The 16,481-nt window shown below is 38.0% G+C and overlaps 1 protein-coding gene across 1 annotated transcript; it reads right to left on the minus strand.

The window, feature by feature from the left end:
* Positions 1-13,404: 13,404 nt before the first annotated feature.
* Positions 13,405-16,481, minus strand: LOC116248402 (scarecrow-like protein 28). The gene is made up of 3 exons (XM_050075838.1): positions 16,259-16,481; positions 15,907-16,010; positions 13,405-15,765 (listed from the first exon to the last, which is right to left on the minus strand). Exon 3 carries the CDS (start codon positions 15,609-15,611, stop codon positions 13,761-13,763), a length of 1,851 nt encoding a protein of 616 aa, XP_049931795.1. The 5' UTR covers positions 15,612-15,765; positions 15,907-16,010; positions 16,259-16,481; the 3' UTR covers positions 13,405-13,760.

Here is a 16,481-nt window from a genome sequence, read left to right on the forward strand (position 1 = left end):
ATCACGGCCTACTCCTAAATAAACATTAAAAAGGGTAGTGGCTCGGGTGCAACCCATCTAATGTTGACAATGAACGTTTGTCATTTTATATCGGCCTTCTGCATTGTTCATGTCTGCACGTATCGGCCAGCTTTTTTTTTTGCATTTAAAAAATTAGTCAATAAATGTTTTAGAATAGAATGCTTATTTTTCCGTCATGGGTAGGGAGATCACGACTGGGAAAGTAAAAAGCCCAGGTTGTTTGCTTTTAAGAAGTTTTGTATGAAAGTGCACCTTTTTAACAGTAGTCTTTTGAAAAAGTAACGATTATGGCCGTAATTTCAAATGGGTATAACTTTTCGAACAACTGTCAAAGAGCTTATCTTGCTCTTTCCAATGAATACAATTCTAATTAAAGTATCGATGTAGACAGAGGAAATGGCGTTAATTTTTCTAAAGTAAACAAATTTTCAACTTCAAAAGTTAGAATGCAAATTTTCTATGTTTTGAGTTTTTTAGTTTCCAATATAAATCGAAACCCGAACCACGATCCTTTGTCTCATTTTTAGGACCAGTATGGAGGAGGCGAGATTGGGTCCAATGCGCTGAGCCGCCGGTTGATTCAGCAATTCAGTTGAATCGATTGTGAATATATATATTTATAAATGAAAGTTGGTAAAAACCGTACCACTTGGATAAGTGAGAAGAACTAGACATATTGAAATTAATTAATTAAAATAATTTTTATGAATTCTAGCCTTACAGATATGATTTTAAGATTGGTTTAATGAGAAATATATATTAAGTAAGTTGTTTTTTTAACAGTAACAAAATGAACTTCTCTTATAACATCAAAATTTTGGTAATATAAGTTCATTTTTCTTTTTACAAAAATGATTTGAACTAAAGCATGATTCATATTCAATTAGTGTTTCTAAACACATTAAAAGGTTCTTATTTTTGTAAAACACTTTCTTAACATGAATTTAAAAGGTTTGGTTTTAATCCATTACCCAAATGAGTATAAATCCAGAATGTATAAGCAAGATATGAACTTCTTAATGTGTTCATAAACAGTAATTCAATCTGTTCAAGTTATTTTTGTAAAAAGATTGATTTTTCTCCTATCAAAATTTTGTTGTTATTTGAACTGTTCAACTTTTTATTGTTAAAAGACATGATTAAAGTTAAAAAAGGACCTTAAATCAGTCTTAACATCATATCCGAGTGGTTTTTGTCTCTTATTTAAGTGGTCTTAAGTATTGACTAATTTTTCATTATATATATATATGTGTATAATATTTTAAAACAGTAAGCAAAAGTTAATATAAAAGTTAACTAAAAGTAAAATCACTTTAGATTAATGCGTGACATGTGACGTCTTTGTATCAGCCAATGAATTGAATGGATTTGGCTCTGATTTTGGCTAATTTTAACAATCCCTACTCACTTTGTAAGGATGCCGTAACGCACCTGTGGCTGTTGACTGTGAGTGGTCCAGCGGAATCGCCCCGTTTTTTTGTCCCACCTGCGAGCCCGAGCCGTGCATCGCGGACTGGGCTTACTGAGGGGACCGTTATTGTAAGAAGAGTTGAGCGTGCTCGGTGGTCTGCTGTTCTATCAAAATGTGGGTTTGCCTTCTGAGTCACGCTCCCGAATATCGTGTTGTCAATTTGTTATTGTATTTTTTTGTTGGAAAGGGTGTAGCAGGAGGTGGGGGGTGTTAATTGAAAAAAAAAATTAATTACTTAATGTATTTTTTATATTCGAGTTTCATTTAGTCTTACCCAGATAAATTCGCTGGACTGATAAGTTATAACCCACCTCTAAAGAAAATCCTCACTCAGGTCCGCCCGCCCCTGAGTGTAATATAGTTGATCGGTATGTAACAATTGGTGCCATTTTTTTGAACGTGTAACAGAATTGGAAGATGTGACACAACCATTGAAATTCAGAAATAGTCTTATGGGAGTGAAAGGAAAAGTGTAGCTTCTTCTTTCACAGACCACCACTGTAATACTGTATCGGTTTGGCTGGCCGATACAATATAAGGTACGTGATGTACCTGGCATGGTACGAGACTCCCATACAGGGTTTTACTTTTCATTTCAATCTAAAGTGTTTTAAATTATTTTAAGAAAATCATAAAATAAAGAATGGAGCACGATAGGAAGATATTGGAGGAAACGTATCGGCCAATATGTTACATCCATGAGCACAAAATTGATACGGCAGCAGTGTCGTTTTATACGGCATTGATTTCAAGCCTCTTGTCAGCCGGCATCTTTTTTGCTTGTGGCCAATATAATAGCCTTTAAAGAAAGATATTGACATGCGGAATTTTTTTTTTTTTTTTTTTTTTTACTTTTCTGAAATATAAGAGTCAAAAGTTCTGAAACAGAGGAAACAGCTCGGAATATATACGAAATAGATGAAGAGATCTACAAAACATGACATGTGCCTACTGTGTGCAATTTAGAGAAGAGGAGTAACACACGGAAGAGTGACAATGACTATGGCTGAAGTCCTTGAATGTAAGCTGCGTTTGCATTTGGGTTGTACTGATTTCAATTGGCCGGTCCGCCCTGAATTTGATGACATTTGGTTTGTGTAGTGCTTGTGCTTAGAGCTTATCTTTTGACTAATTTTATACGGCTATTGTAGACAAGTTTCTTGAATCATTTTGTAAATGATACTGCCCGTAGATGATGACATTAACTTGTAAGCTGCTCCGTAGTAGACCAAGTTCTTTCCATCTTATTCAAGTTCAATGGTTGTCAAGTATTCACTTCATTGCTTCTGTTTCACTGAGAATAGGGTTCAGATTCAACTGTTCAAAATTTGGGCTGGAGTAGCTTATGTTAGATGGTGCATTTAATGGATTACTAATTGTATGGTTGTGGTACACTTTAGTTGGCAGGTGTCCTGCTTTTTTACTTAATCATGAAACAGTCCTGAACGCCAAGAACAGGAAGGATGATCTGTTCATCAAATGGCCAAAAGTCAATATTAATCAGAACCATTTGCTGCCCATATCCATTTCTCACTTGCTTGTAATTATGTACGTATCCACTTTCAAACTCCAAAAGTTCTCTATCTTTTGGGAAGGAATATTCTGTCAATTGGTGTTAAAGAGGATTCCGATGTTGCTTCTTAGTTCATTTGTGGCTCTAACTGCACCTTTGATAAGCATTCCTCGGTTTCTCTAAGATGCCCTTGTCCGTGTTCTACACTTCTACTTGGGACCGATTCCTCCATGATTAAGAGTCTCCTTCTTCTGAAATATTCTCTCAATTTCTTCCAAAAATAATGTCCTTCAACTTATGCAACCGTCCACATCCATCATCTTTGTATCTTTCACGTGGGTCCAAGTTAGATCATCTATTATAATGATATCCATGTTTTGGGAAAGGTTCAAAATAGGTTGGACTTATCCAACAATCGACTTGAATCCATACCTGATTACTTGGTTCTATGAATAGAAGTAAGGTCCTATCAATAATTGGATGCAGATGTGATGGCCTGAACCCAAATTGAATCTGGACCTGGCTAAGGTATGATGTTGATTAAATACGTTGCTCAGATATGGGATCTGTATTTGGTGCTACAAAGTGTAACATCTGGCTCCAAACTATAGTTTGGCAGCGGTCATGTAAAGTCCGGTCAAGTTGAGATTGATAAGATCCGGTTTGGATCGGATATCCAACCATTCAAAAAAATAGATATATAAAAAAAAAATCCAAAATGAGATTGGATCGGATTCGAATGCACATAAATATGTGATTAGATTTAGTTTAAGTGAACATATTATATCCAGTGCTCTTACATTTTGACAATCGATAAGGTTTAGTTCAAAAATTCAAATTCGGATTCGGGTATGACTGTAAAAGTCGGATTCACAACAGATTCGGATTGTGAAATCGGACTTTAGATTCAATGTATTGGAAACTAGTGAATATCCCATTGACATCCTTATCCCTAGATCTGACCCGTTCACATCCTCATCGACCACAGCCCACAACTCGTTCAGTTGTCAAGGAAATTATTGCAAACATTTTGGAGCCATGTGGGACAAGCAAGCTTGTCTGCTTAACAATGGCCGCCAAGAAGATAAGGGAGGTGGCTTTGTGGCTTCATCTTTGTCAAAGCCCCATCGATCGAATGGTCACACACTTCGGGTCCTCGCCTAGAAAAGGAAGAGGCCAAGCCGCCCAAATGGTCTCATTATGACCAAATTTTGCAGACAAAAGCTAGGGATGTCAATGAGGTCGAGTTTGTCCGATTACCAAAATAGATCCAAAGAATTTGGTAAAGAAAGTCAAATTCAATAAATAATTGGAATTTAGTTTGTTATCTAGTTTTCATCTCTTCATATGATGAGCTACTCTGGACATTTACCGGATTATGCGAAGATATTTACCATTCAAATTGTATGGTTGAGGGTGGATATCGAGTCAAGTACCTGATGGGTAGTTGGGTATTTGGCCCACGATGAGCCAATCTTAGGCTGGTTATTTTGAACGGTTGGCTCCATAAAAAACACTCATTGGGCCAGGTTAACTCGGGTTGGGAATTGGAGGCTCTGAGTCAACTCGACATATATTTAAACACCATATCTTTTATTTTGTTCTCTCTCTCTCTCTTTCTCTCTCTTCATCTGCATGATGCCGGCAGCTGGCTCCCTTATAAATTTTTGATGTGTTACAGAGGGTTGCTGAGATATTAGAGAAAGAAATATTAAAGGTTTCTACTAAAGGTGAACGTCGAACTAGGTACCTGACAGGCGCAAAATTTAAAAGGGTCTGATGCTAATGTTAACGACAGTTATTGGAAAAGTTTGAAAAGTCTGCAATGATTTTCTCAGTATCTAGCTGCAAAAGATGCTAAAATTCTCCGCAAACTTATTCTTCATGATTACCATGGCTATCTCGGGATATGAATTTTTTATTATGTGCTGAAGTTTTCCATTGACAGGTCATTTCTGTCAATTTGGTGACAGGTAATTTCTGTCCGTAGACGAAGGATTCGATGGTTGCTTAGAGACTTATGATCTCAAGATAAAACATCTCTTGTTTTTTTCTTCCGGATGCTTTTCATCTAAACAAGATGTGCAACTTGAAAGTGTTGCCCGTTATTGCTGGGAGGGATTGGGTAAAGAGGCTGGCTTTCTTCGTATCACGTGAGAGGAGGAACCCCTCCTTTGTTTTTTTCATCGCGAATGGCATTCCTTTCTTTGTGAGACTCTTTCTTCCCATCCCACTTAAAGAACGTGTACAACGCACACACCGTCTCTTTTCCATCTGTGTTGGGGAGTTCAAATCGGCTGGATCGATGGATGGTATCGGATAATTAAAAAATTTAAAGATCTGTCACTAAAAAACAGTCGTTATAAGAGTATTAGCAACTAATTATGATGCAACAATGGTTCATGATGCGGGTTCACAGTAATTTAAGCAACAGATTTTTTATTTTTATCCATTATATATATATATATATACTTGAGGAAAATCAAAAGGTCATACCCTTGTGCCCTTACTTCGGCGGCGCTTGGGTAAACTTATAGGAGTAAATTTTGAAGTAGAGGTTATTTTTTAGAAGAAAATGTTCAAAGGTGCATGTGCCCATGTTGGGGAGACAACTTTCTCTCTACCCACATGTATGTCACATGTACATATGAAGTATTTGCATTTTTAGAATTTTTTGGCGATTAATTGTGTTTGTTTGCTTCTTTGGGGTTAACTAACCCCATTGTTTTTGCCTGACAATTGTGAAACCCCAGTATTAGTTTGTTAGATCTGAGTCCCCCAGTGATGGGTTAGACCCGGAACTGTTCCCCAATCCTGTTTTTCAATGAAGAACTTGCTAGAAGACGAGCTTTGTACCTTTATTTCAAAATGAAAAAAAAAATGTTTGTAGAAATAAAATAAAAATAAAATCATTTTTATAAGGATAAATCAAGATTAATCTTAATGACATCTTGGAGATTTCAATTAAGTGTTTGATTACCCTTCAAAGCAGGTTTCCTAGTTCTTTCTTAGATATAGGATGATTTGAAGACTTTATTATTGAAGTATTCTATTTGGATTGTGAAGAAATATTAGTGTTTGATATCTCAAAATTGAACCAATCTTGGCCATGGTTATCCAGAATGCTTTAAATTGGAGTTTATCGACTCTACAAGATCCTTTTTCATACTTTTTTTGTAATTTATTTTCTAAATCAGTTTCTAATATTTTAAGTTATTTTTAAAACTTGTACAGGCATTCTATAATATCAGCAAGGAGTCAACGGTCCAACAGGAAGCATACCGGCGAATATGCTTCTGTACAGACCAATATTGATAGCACTGCTCACCGGCTCATCCATAATGGATGGATACCTCGTGAAGAACTTAAAAGAATAAATAGGGCGTTGAATATTCTTTAGGGAGGAAAAGTCATTCAATTAACAAGTATATAATATTTTTTTCTTGTGGGCTTGGGTCACGGTCCACCTGCATAAGAAATTTACATGTAAACGGCTGAAAACAACCGCTTTCTTTTCTTTGGTCTTGCCGTACGCCGTTTAAATATATCTGCTTCACTTGGTCCGATTCGGGGCATTTTATTAAAGTAACATATCTTTATTTTAATTAAATTCCTGTGAGTGTTATGATTTTGTTTTAGAAATAAAGTGAATGCACATTATGTACATTGGACCCATCCCAAGTATTGACACAACACAAAATCTTAGAGAACATGGTGAGAAAAGAAATGGGCCTTCGGCTTTCTCAAGCAAGCAATGAGTTGTAATTAAAAAACATGGCTGCCAACCAAGGTTTTTTTTTTTTTCGTAAGTTAAATTGTACGGTTTGCATGTTGGAGGTAGAAAATTGAAAATTGTAAAAATTTGATGCCTAAATTGGTACACACTGTGTGAGCTAAGACTGCTAATAGTAAGATTCTCTCAAATTTCAATTTGGTCGTCAAATTCTCACAATTCGTTTTCAAACGTAAAGGTTTTGAACTTTCTGCATCTATCCACGCAGTTTGGATTTCTGGATTTGCAAGAATCCGTGTGAAAAGGGCCAAGTAACTTTTCTAGGAAAGGAAATCACTGGTGTAAAAATTGGCCGAAAAAGTAAATCTAAAATCATTTCTTAAAACAAATGAGTTAAAATAATAAAGTTCTTTCAAACCATGCACTTGCTACATAATCACTCATAAAAAATCGAATGGTAACGCTAGTTTTATAATATAAAGTCACTCAATCATTTAATCAACGTTGTTTGATCCATTATAATGGACAATTGAGAGGGAAAAAAAGTAATGGGTATTTTTTTTTTTGTTTTTCTTTCAATAATCGATATGTTTCGTATAAGTGACGCTAGTTAGATGGATAAATGCATCATTCAATCACTGAAATACCATATGGTTATCCTAAGATTTAAAAAATCAATTGCCAACAATGTATCTTTTTTTTTTTTTCTAAAATTTAGCATTCATGTTTTAACGTCTATTGGGATGGAATGATCCAAGACATCATTAATCCTTTTAAACAGTTGACATTCAATACGCGTGTAAAGTGGAAGTTGGTGACGAAGCCATGTTTACGAAAAGAAGTTCATAATTTCTCATCTCCCTCAATGAGGTCAGCCTTACCGTATTGACTGACTAATTACATGAACGGCCTAACTTATTTAATGAAAAAGTCATACATTGCACCCGAGAGGGCCAAAAACATTAAAAGATTTACATTTGAAAAAATAGAAACAGATTAATCACAACTATTAGCATTTTAAAATATTTAAAAAATAATTAAATGATCGACGTTCTGACAACATTGGGAGAAAAAGTATGAGATTTTGGATATTTAATATAAAGGTATTTTTTTAATGAATAGACTGATCACCCCAAGAAGACTAAATGGGGAATCCACCCCCGCAAAACTAGGATGTCTTATATATTCGATTTGGATATCTGATTCAACCAAGAATCCAAATATGAAAAAAAAAAAGTGTTTGATTAAGAAATCGGATCATATTCATAAGAAATGATGGTCGCACATTTTTATAAGAAACGTGACCCTTATGGGGCCGTTTGATGGTCAGAAAAAAGTTTCTGGAAAAAAATTTCTAGAAAAAAATTTCTGGAATTGAAGAAACGGAAAAAATTTTCGGTTTTTCCAAAACCAGTTTGTGTTTGTTATGGAGGAATTATTTTTCTAGAAAAAAATTTCTTTGTTTGATGGGAATGGTGAGGAAGAAGGAGGAAGAAGAGAAAGAGGGAGGAGGGAGAAAAAATTTCTTCCTCCAACGGTCACAAAAAAATTTCTGGAAAAATTTCTCCACCCCTCTGGCTGGAGAAATTTTTTCGGAAATATTTTTCCAGAATCATCTTCAACGGTCCAAATTTTTTTTCCATGTTTGATGAAATGGAAAAGTTTTAAAAATTTGAATTTTTTTTCCTGTTGAACAGTGCTTTTCCTGCCAACCAAACGCCCCCATGAAACAGAAAATGTTTGTTTTTTGAAATTATTGGCAAAAGTAGGCTCCAAAATGGAAGAATCCAAATATGAAAAAAAAAAGTATTTGAATAAGAAATCGGATCATATTCATAAGAAATGATGGTCGCACATTTTTATAAGAAACGTGACCCTTATATGAAACAGAAAGGGTTTGTTTTTTGAAATTATTGGCAAAAGTAGGCTCCAAAATGAAAATTTCTCTAACAACAATAATGGTATCGCCGTGGTGCATGTCTATAGGTTAGATAACCCCTTCCATTATTTGCCTACCATTTTTCTTAGGAAAATTGTAAGGAGGGTTCCTTTTCGAAATTATTGGCAAAAAGGAGTCTCCAAAAGGTAATTTCTCTTAACAACACCACCACCAATAAGGTAAGATAATTCACTACATTATTAGCCTCTCATTTGCTAGCAAGTTCTATAATGCAGCAAGTTTCCACGTTGCCTGACAAAAGATTCATTCAACTGATTAATCGATATGCTCTTTCTAACATCTTGCTTGCATGCAGTGGAATTTCACATTCCCATGGCACTGAGATTTTCTAGGAGCAGTAGCTTCAAATGGCCTGTACTAGAAAATTCTGCGCCAGATCCACCTGTTTATTCTTTCATGTGAATCTTTAATTTCTCCATTGCTATCCACTTTTACCTAATCTTTAAGGTTAGGTACCCTGGCTTTTATGAGGGATTCTCCATCACCAGTTCCCACTCTGATGAAGTATTATCTGTTTCATAAGAAAAGCTTGCAGGTTCTCACTGTATCAATTTATCAACAGTTTCTAGGTGAATTAGAATCCATATCAATTCATCCTTCGGTTAAGTTATGTCAAAATAATATTCTACAAAAGCTGTCTTTTTCATAAACATAATATACAAATACCAAGCTTGGATTTTGTAAAAAAGCATGCAAAGGCTGGTGGAAACAGTTGCTAATCTCTAACAAACTCAGTACAGCTAAAAATACCAATTTCATAACTAGTGACATCCCTAAGTTCACCTGCATAGAAGAATTGAGTTTTGAATCCTTCCAGTTACTAGAGATCAAGAGTTTATCATACTTCTTGCATAAAAATAATATAGATCTCAAGGATTGTTTTGTTATGCATGGAAAAACTAATGGGAAGCAGTGGATAATCTCTACTGGATGATGCCAACAAAATCATGGATTAGGATGAGCAAAATACATGTGATATTGGGTTCAGTTCAGATTCAGTGTCAAAAATACCAAAATTGTAGAACCATATTTATAACCACTGAGATGCTTACTTTACTTACACCTAAATTTCAATGATTGATTTCTAATACGTGGAAAAACTGATGTGGAGACAGTGGATAATGCCAACAAAATCCAGGACTCAGATGAGCTAAATACATGTGAAATTCAAGATCCACGATTTAGATGAGCTAAATACATGTGAAATTTTGTACACTAGTTCAAATTTGCTACAGTAAAAAATACCAAGACCGCAGAATCATAGCTAGTTACATCCTTAGTTTCACCTAAATCTCAATGATTGATTTGCAGGATGAGCTAAATACATGTGAAATTGGGTACTTCACATGAGCAATAGTGATGTGATGCAGCAATGTTTCACAGTATTTTAACTTCTCAGCAACAACTCATATTGCTTTTAGCAACAAAATTTAAACTTTTTAGCCGTCTGACAACATCCAAAAGACTACAACATAGATGCACGATGCAGACATCGGTCTAACAATTATGCTCGAATCCAGGCTGGGCTGCCTTTTTGGCAGTACACAAACAGATTGGATTCAGAACAGCTGCATATATACGGAATCAGATTCAGGTAATTAAAAAGTTGGAGAAGTCTTCAACTATTGACTGATCATACTGATCTTACCGGGTCTCTTCACATGGGTTCAATCAACCATCACACACAACTCCCAAAACATCTGAGCCTAGTAGCAGCTGAGCCACACCTGATCTTGTCAGGAGTATTGGTTCACACATAGTCTTTACTAAAAGAAGCTATTTTCACTGTTACTGTCCGGCCTTGTTTAAGAAGTGAGAAAACACTTGCCATGGTTGTTGCCCCAGTTACTTAAAGAGTTCATTTGTGAGTCCTAACTATCTGTTCCTTTCTTCCTGTACTAGTGGACGATTTCAGTTACTAATGCCATGTCCTGTGGAACATTTCTATGAAATGTAAGCTCACACCAATTTTGCCAATATCAAAATTTTCTGCCTTAGAGTAATCTTAGTTAAGTGCATAAAATATCAACAGTTTTTCTTCTTTTAGCGATTTGCATTGACAGAATCATGAACTTATTAAAATCTATCAGGAAACATAGAGCAACAGTATTTAAATGCATATAATATCAACATCTGCGCACTGTCAGGGAGAGAAAGCATGCTTGTGCAATTGTTTGCTCTCTTAGTTGGCTACGGTCCAGTATGGGCCAACCTTAGTTAGCCCTTCCCGTGGTAAGGTGACAGACATATGCCTCCAGCATGAACAAGACAAAGCGTCTTGCCACACTGTGGCAGTGAAGAGAGGGATGGCTGTGTTTGTGACATTTTCATTTATATCTTCATCTTTTGGCCACATCTTCGAAAGGGATGCCTGACTTTTGGTGTCGAAAGAAATTTTACAGAAAACATGTTCGATTGTTGAAAAGATAGTAAAAACTGAAAACATGAGCAGGTTAATCTGAATTTGTTACATTTAATCGCTTGGCTGACATTATGAAGGCAGTTAAATGAGAAGAAAAAACTAACATTGCCTTTGTCATACCACCAAATCTGGCATGCTTTTGTAAAACTTTTCAAATGTTACAGGCAAAGATTTCTCTAGTCTCTTGAGTCAAATATCCAGTCATGTAGATTGAATCATTGAAGTAATAACAAGATTCCTTAAGCCTGGGCATCGGGCCGGGCTGGCCCAGCCCGGTCGGACCCGGGTCTGTGCCGAGAAAAACCTGGCCCGGGCCCGATAGGCCGACCCGGCCCGGCCCGACTCCCGTCCTCCGTCCCCCGCTCCCCCTCTCCGCTCCCGCTCTCCCTTCTCGTCTCCCTCTCCCCCTCTCCCTCTCTGCTCCCCCTCTCCCTCTCTCTCCTCCTCCGTCTCCCTCCCCCTCCTCCTGCGGCCCCGTGTGGGCCGTCACCCAACGCTGTAGCCGGAGGGCAACGGGAGGGTGGGGGAAAGGGGGTCGGGAGGGCGGGCAGGGGCGGGCCAGGCCGGGTCCGTGTGGGGCTGAGCGACCCGACGGGCCGGATCAGGGCAGCCCTTGCCTGGCCAGGCCAGCCTGGCCCGGCCCAATGCCCCACCCTTAGGATTCCTTAAAAACATTATATTATATATATATATATATATATATATATTCTTGATAAACAATGACGACATAGTTGACAGGGTCACATGGCAAGTGCATATACGACACAAATCCGAGTTACACAGAAATTTCTTCACTCCTTTTTTTTTTTCCCGCTCACCCTTCGAATAACTCCTGTGTTTTTTTTTTTTTCGCATAGGAAACGGTGTTCCGTCTCACCTTCGAGTCTCAACATCCCCACTGGGGATCGTGCTTTTACGGGGAGTGCAAAAGGATCGCACCCAGACAACCCAGTCCCGGGCTTGAGGTCTGAGGTGATCTGAGATTTTAAATACTAAGATTTCAAATCTATGATTTTTTAAGGACCTTAGTTCTCTTGTTTCAAACATGCTTGGATTACAAGATGAATATGCAATTGATGCATCTTTAATTCATGGGTATCAAGTTAAACGATGCCCCATCCCTTCTTTCTATGTAGAGATCGTCTATCTGTCTATATAGTTTGAAAAAACGACGGGGATTTTAAATCTATGGTTCTCAAATCTGCAGTTTTTTTAGCCCCATGCTTATTGCAGGCAAACTTATACCTAGCTCCTGTAATAGCATACAACCCTTATTTAACTGGCCAAAATCTCTTCATAACTACAAGTATTATACGAATTTAATACGCGACATACTTTAGAAAAAAACTCCTGGCATTTCAAAAACTTTACCGATTTATCTTGCAATCTCGTGCCTAAACTTTGCTAAACAATTCTTTGAAACGAATGAAACTTGTTTCATTTGTAGCAGGAAAAATCACTCCTTGGCTGGGCCGCGTTGGTTTGACCTGCCGGTCCTTCTGCCGCCACCTCCTGAACAGTACAGTGGTGAGTGGACCTTGTCACTGAGCATTAGAGAAAATTAGATACAAGGTCTTTTTTTTTAAGAAAAAGAAAACCAAACCTAGCCTTTTTGTTAAATATCCCGAAAGATGAACAAAATCTCATTTTTCAGCATTCTTACTGCATCATTGTCTTAACTCCATTAGTTTGTTTGTTTCAACTTCTTGGAGGTTAGCTTTTGTTAGTCCTTTTTTATGTTTGTATTTTTTTTGTTCTTGGGCTTCTGCTCGAGACCCCAAATGAGAGAGGAGGAGGAGGAGATTATAATTAGGAGGTCTCAATGCTTAATGTCATCTTCTTAGTTTCTGTCTGTGTTGTGTTAGAAATGCATAAGGAAGTGATTGCTGCCACGGTTTTTATTTGGGGAGAAAAAGCTTCAAAGAACAAATTTAACTCCTATCAGACTTCCTATCCTGGTAGGTATAAATGATCATAGGGAGAGAAAAATTTTGACTAGACAAGGGACTGAGGTTGAATCAAACACTATACACTTTGCATTACTATGGTTAACTGTTAGCGCATGATCTCCCTGATTTGTCTTTTGATCTCCAACCAAACTGCTCTTGAGGTCCATTACTGTGTCTTTTGAGTCTTGAAGTATGCACACTGGCTAAGCACTTGACGAATTACCAAACTACTAATTGACATCATAATCCAACACAGCCACTTATTGGAGCAATATGCTATATCAACTTTTTCATTAGCATTAAAAATATATCTTCTACAAAGAAATGAATTCATGTTAACAAAGAAATAAAGAATTGCTACCCTATTTCCTTTGTGGCGTATAAAAGAAGAAAAGAATCAAAGAATGGCTGAAGTAAATCTATATGCTGCCTCTAGAGGGGCCTCACAATGAGGTTTTCAACAATTGCCTCCGCAGCTAAAAGAATCAAAGAATTTCTATCTAAAGTTAGTTGATGGCTGAAAGAACTGCTCCATCACCAACATGACATCTTCATCATTCTGGTTGGGAGGAAGAAGGGGATGGCCCCGCAATTTCAGTAACTGCTCCATACCAACATCTTCATCATTCTGGTTGGGAGGAAGAAGGGGATGGCCCCGCAATTTCAGTACTGCTCCATACCAACATCATCATCATTCTGGTTGGGAAGAAGAAGGGGATGTCCCTGCAATTTCAGGAGCTGCTGCTGCCCATGCTGAGACTGTGAAGAGAGGCTGCTCTGCCCAGCAAAGTGTTAGGCCTCCTTCTCCCTGTTTCACTACTTTATAATTCTCACACAAAAACATCTTTAATAGCATCTTGCCCTGAATGACCTCCCTGTCACTAACATCCGAACATCTAAATCCTCCCACCTCTAAAACCCGCTTCCATGTCTCAAAACATTCATGCCTTTCCGTTCTCTCGGCTCCTTCGTAGGCGATAATATTTCGTATTTCCCTTGCAAACATCTGCTCTATCTTGGCTCTATCAAGACTATCCTGAGGGAGGCTGGCATCTATTGAATCAAAGATTGCAGAATAATAAGCCAATGAATTACAGAACCTTGCTTCCCAGCTCAAATTATGGCTGGACTCTTGTTCTGCAATTACTAGAATAGTTGGTCTAACACTCTGTATCAATCCAAGGAAGTTCCTTAAAATGCTGCCATCACTATCAATGAGAAGCCTGTGCATCTGCATCATACAGTTCACAGCTACGCTTTCATTCTCCTTGACATGAAGCATCCAGAGCCTAACATCCTCCAGCTTATCCACTACTGCATGGAATTCAAATTGCAGGTTCAGAGCCCCTGCGAGCCCAGCTAGCATATTCCCTGTATCTTGGAGTTCTTGTTTTGACTCACCAATCCCAGTGATCCTCACACGAGTTGGAGGTTTAGGCCTAGAAACCAAACTCTGGAACAGGGTAGGCCATTGAAGCCCCTGCTTTATATCAAAATCGATGATATGGATCCTATCCTTGTCTTCAAAAGCTCGAAGTATCATCTCGTTTGCAGTAAATTGCAGAAACTTTGGTATCGGGCTAATGTTGTTAAGAAGCCTAAAAGCTACCAGAAGGTCTTCATCACCTTGCTCAAGGTCTTGTATAGAAATTCTGAAAATGTGAGGCCAGAGATTTGCTGCTCTAAGTGCCATGGCTTCAGTGAAGCACGCAGCTACCCTGTGAATTGGTGTTCCTTTTGGGGAAGCGAGATCTCCTAGCTTGGATAGATAGTGGTTTACTAGGGCAAAATTCTTCGAGGAAATTGACTGAGTGCAAGACACTAGAAGATTGACAAGCTCAAGGCCTTGTCCAATAACGTCATCATCCCCTGCTTCAGTTCCTTCAGATTGGCAATAATTCTCCGAGCCATCTCCAGTTGCTTTCTCCGAAGACTCTTCATCATCCTGCGATGAGCTTCGTGTCTCAGATGAACTCCAATTCAAGCTGGAATCCTTCGGGTTCTCTCTCGTGGCGACCTCGTACCTGTGTTCTCCGTGTTCTGATCTTTCTGTAACTACAGACCCTAGGCAGTTGGCCTTCGGCAACAGAGTCTCAGAGGAATGCATGCACGGACCTTCCTCAATGGTTGAGAGGACCAAGACTGTACCAGGTATTCCTACCACCGATTCACGTTCTAAAGGTTCAGAGTGGTAAATATCTATCAATTGATTAGCAGATGATTGGCCATCTTTTTCAGTAAAATCCTGTGAGCTTTCCCTTGCTCTCTTCTTGCCTCTACTTGCATATGAATCGTCAGAAGAGCTCTGTTCTAAAGACCTCTTCATGCAATTCCTTTTCTCCCATCTCTCTGATGGCGTGCGAATTGCCGCCTGGGGAGCCATTGCAGATGAGGCGCAAGCATTTCTCTTGAGAGAATGGTTAGACTTGCCCTCGATCAACGGCCTGTCTTTAACTGGAAAGGTAGCAGGCTTTGCTGATTGGGAAATGGGGACTTCAAGCCGAGGGAAACTACAGGAGAAGTCTAGCCTATGGGTACCCATCTCAGTTCTTCCTTTCTTCTTCTAAAATCTTTGTTTCTAGAGAGGTTCACAGACTACCAACATTGCAGGTTCAACTGCAAAACTGAATCATTCTGTACTAACTGGATGCTTTTCATTTTCCAATTCCTTGACTTTGTAAGAAATCCGCCATACCCTGCAATGGCGTTGAGCCAGAAGAATCACACAGTAGAGACGTGCATGATCATGGTATGGAACTATTTTTAAACAAACATCGCATGGTAAATATGTAAGATAATCAAAGTAGAGCTATTTTCTGATTCGGAAGCACACTTACTTGATCCTTGCAAAGAGTTCAATGTGACTCCATCTCGCCATCTCTGTGTGATTCGTCTGACAGATAATGCGGATGCCATTTTGTGCACAGAAGGAACCAATTTGCTTAAAACACCAACATGAAATTGTTCAATAGTTCGAAAAAACAACATCAAACGATGAGAATTTTTTGTTGCAACAAGCAAAACGTAAGTAGCAAGAAATGAGGAATATATATGAAAAAAGATTCAACAAATATGAATCATAGTTTCCAATTGCTGCTTTTTATTCTCATAAATCTCTCTCATTTCCTCTACTATACTAGAAAACCAAATAAAATTGGCAAATTCTCTAAAAAATTATGTAGAACTCACAGACAAAATCTGCAAAGGAAGAACACAACCAGGTGGAAGCAGCATTGGCTGCATCTTTCTAACGAAGCTTAGTAAAAATACAAAATGGTAGTTTTAAATCAAAATAAAAAACCCCATCAAAGTTTGAAATAAGTGTTTTGCTCCGGAAGGGCAATTGAAAGGAGGCGGCAAATCCCCAAGATCAAAACTTCCATTTTCCGAGTCACCCGCACTGTGAAAAAAA

The sequence above is a fragment of the Nymphaea colorata genome, chromosome 2 (genome assembly GCF_008831285.2).
Source record: "Nymphaea colorata isolate Beijing-Zhang1983 chromosome 2, ASM883128v2, whole genome shotgun sequence".
NCBI lineage: Eukaryota > Viridiplantae > Streptophyta > Magnoliopsida > Nymphaeales > Nymphaeaceae > Nymphaea > Nymphaea colorata.

Coding starts and splice junctions, on each gene's coding strand:
- LOC116248402 (XM_050075838.1), bottom strand. CDS start 15,611: ATGGGTACCCATAGGCTAGACTTCTCCTGTAGTTTCCCTCGGCTTGAA.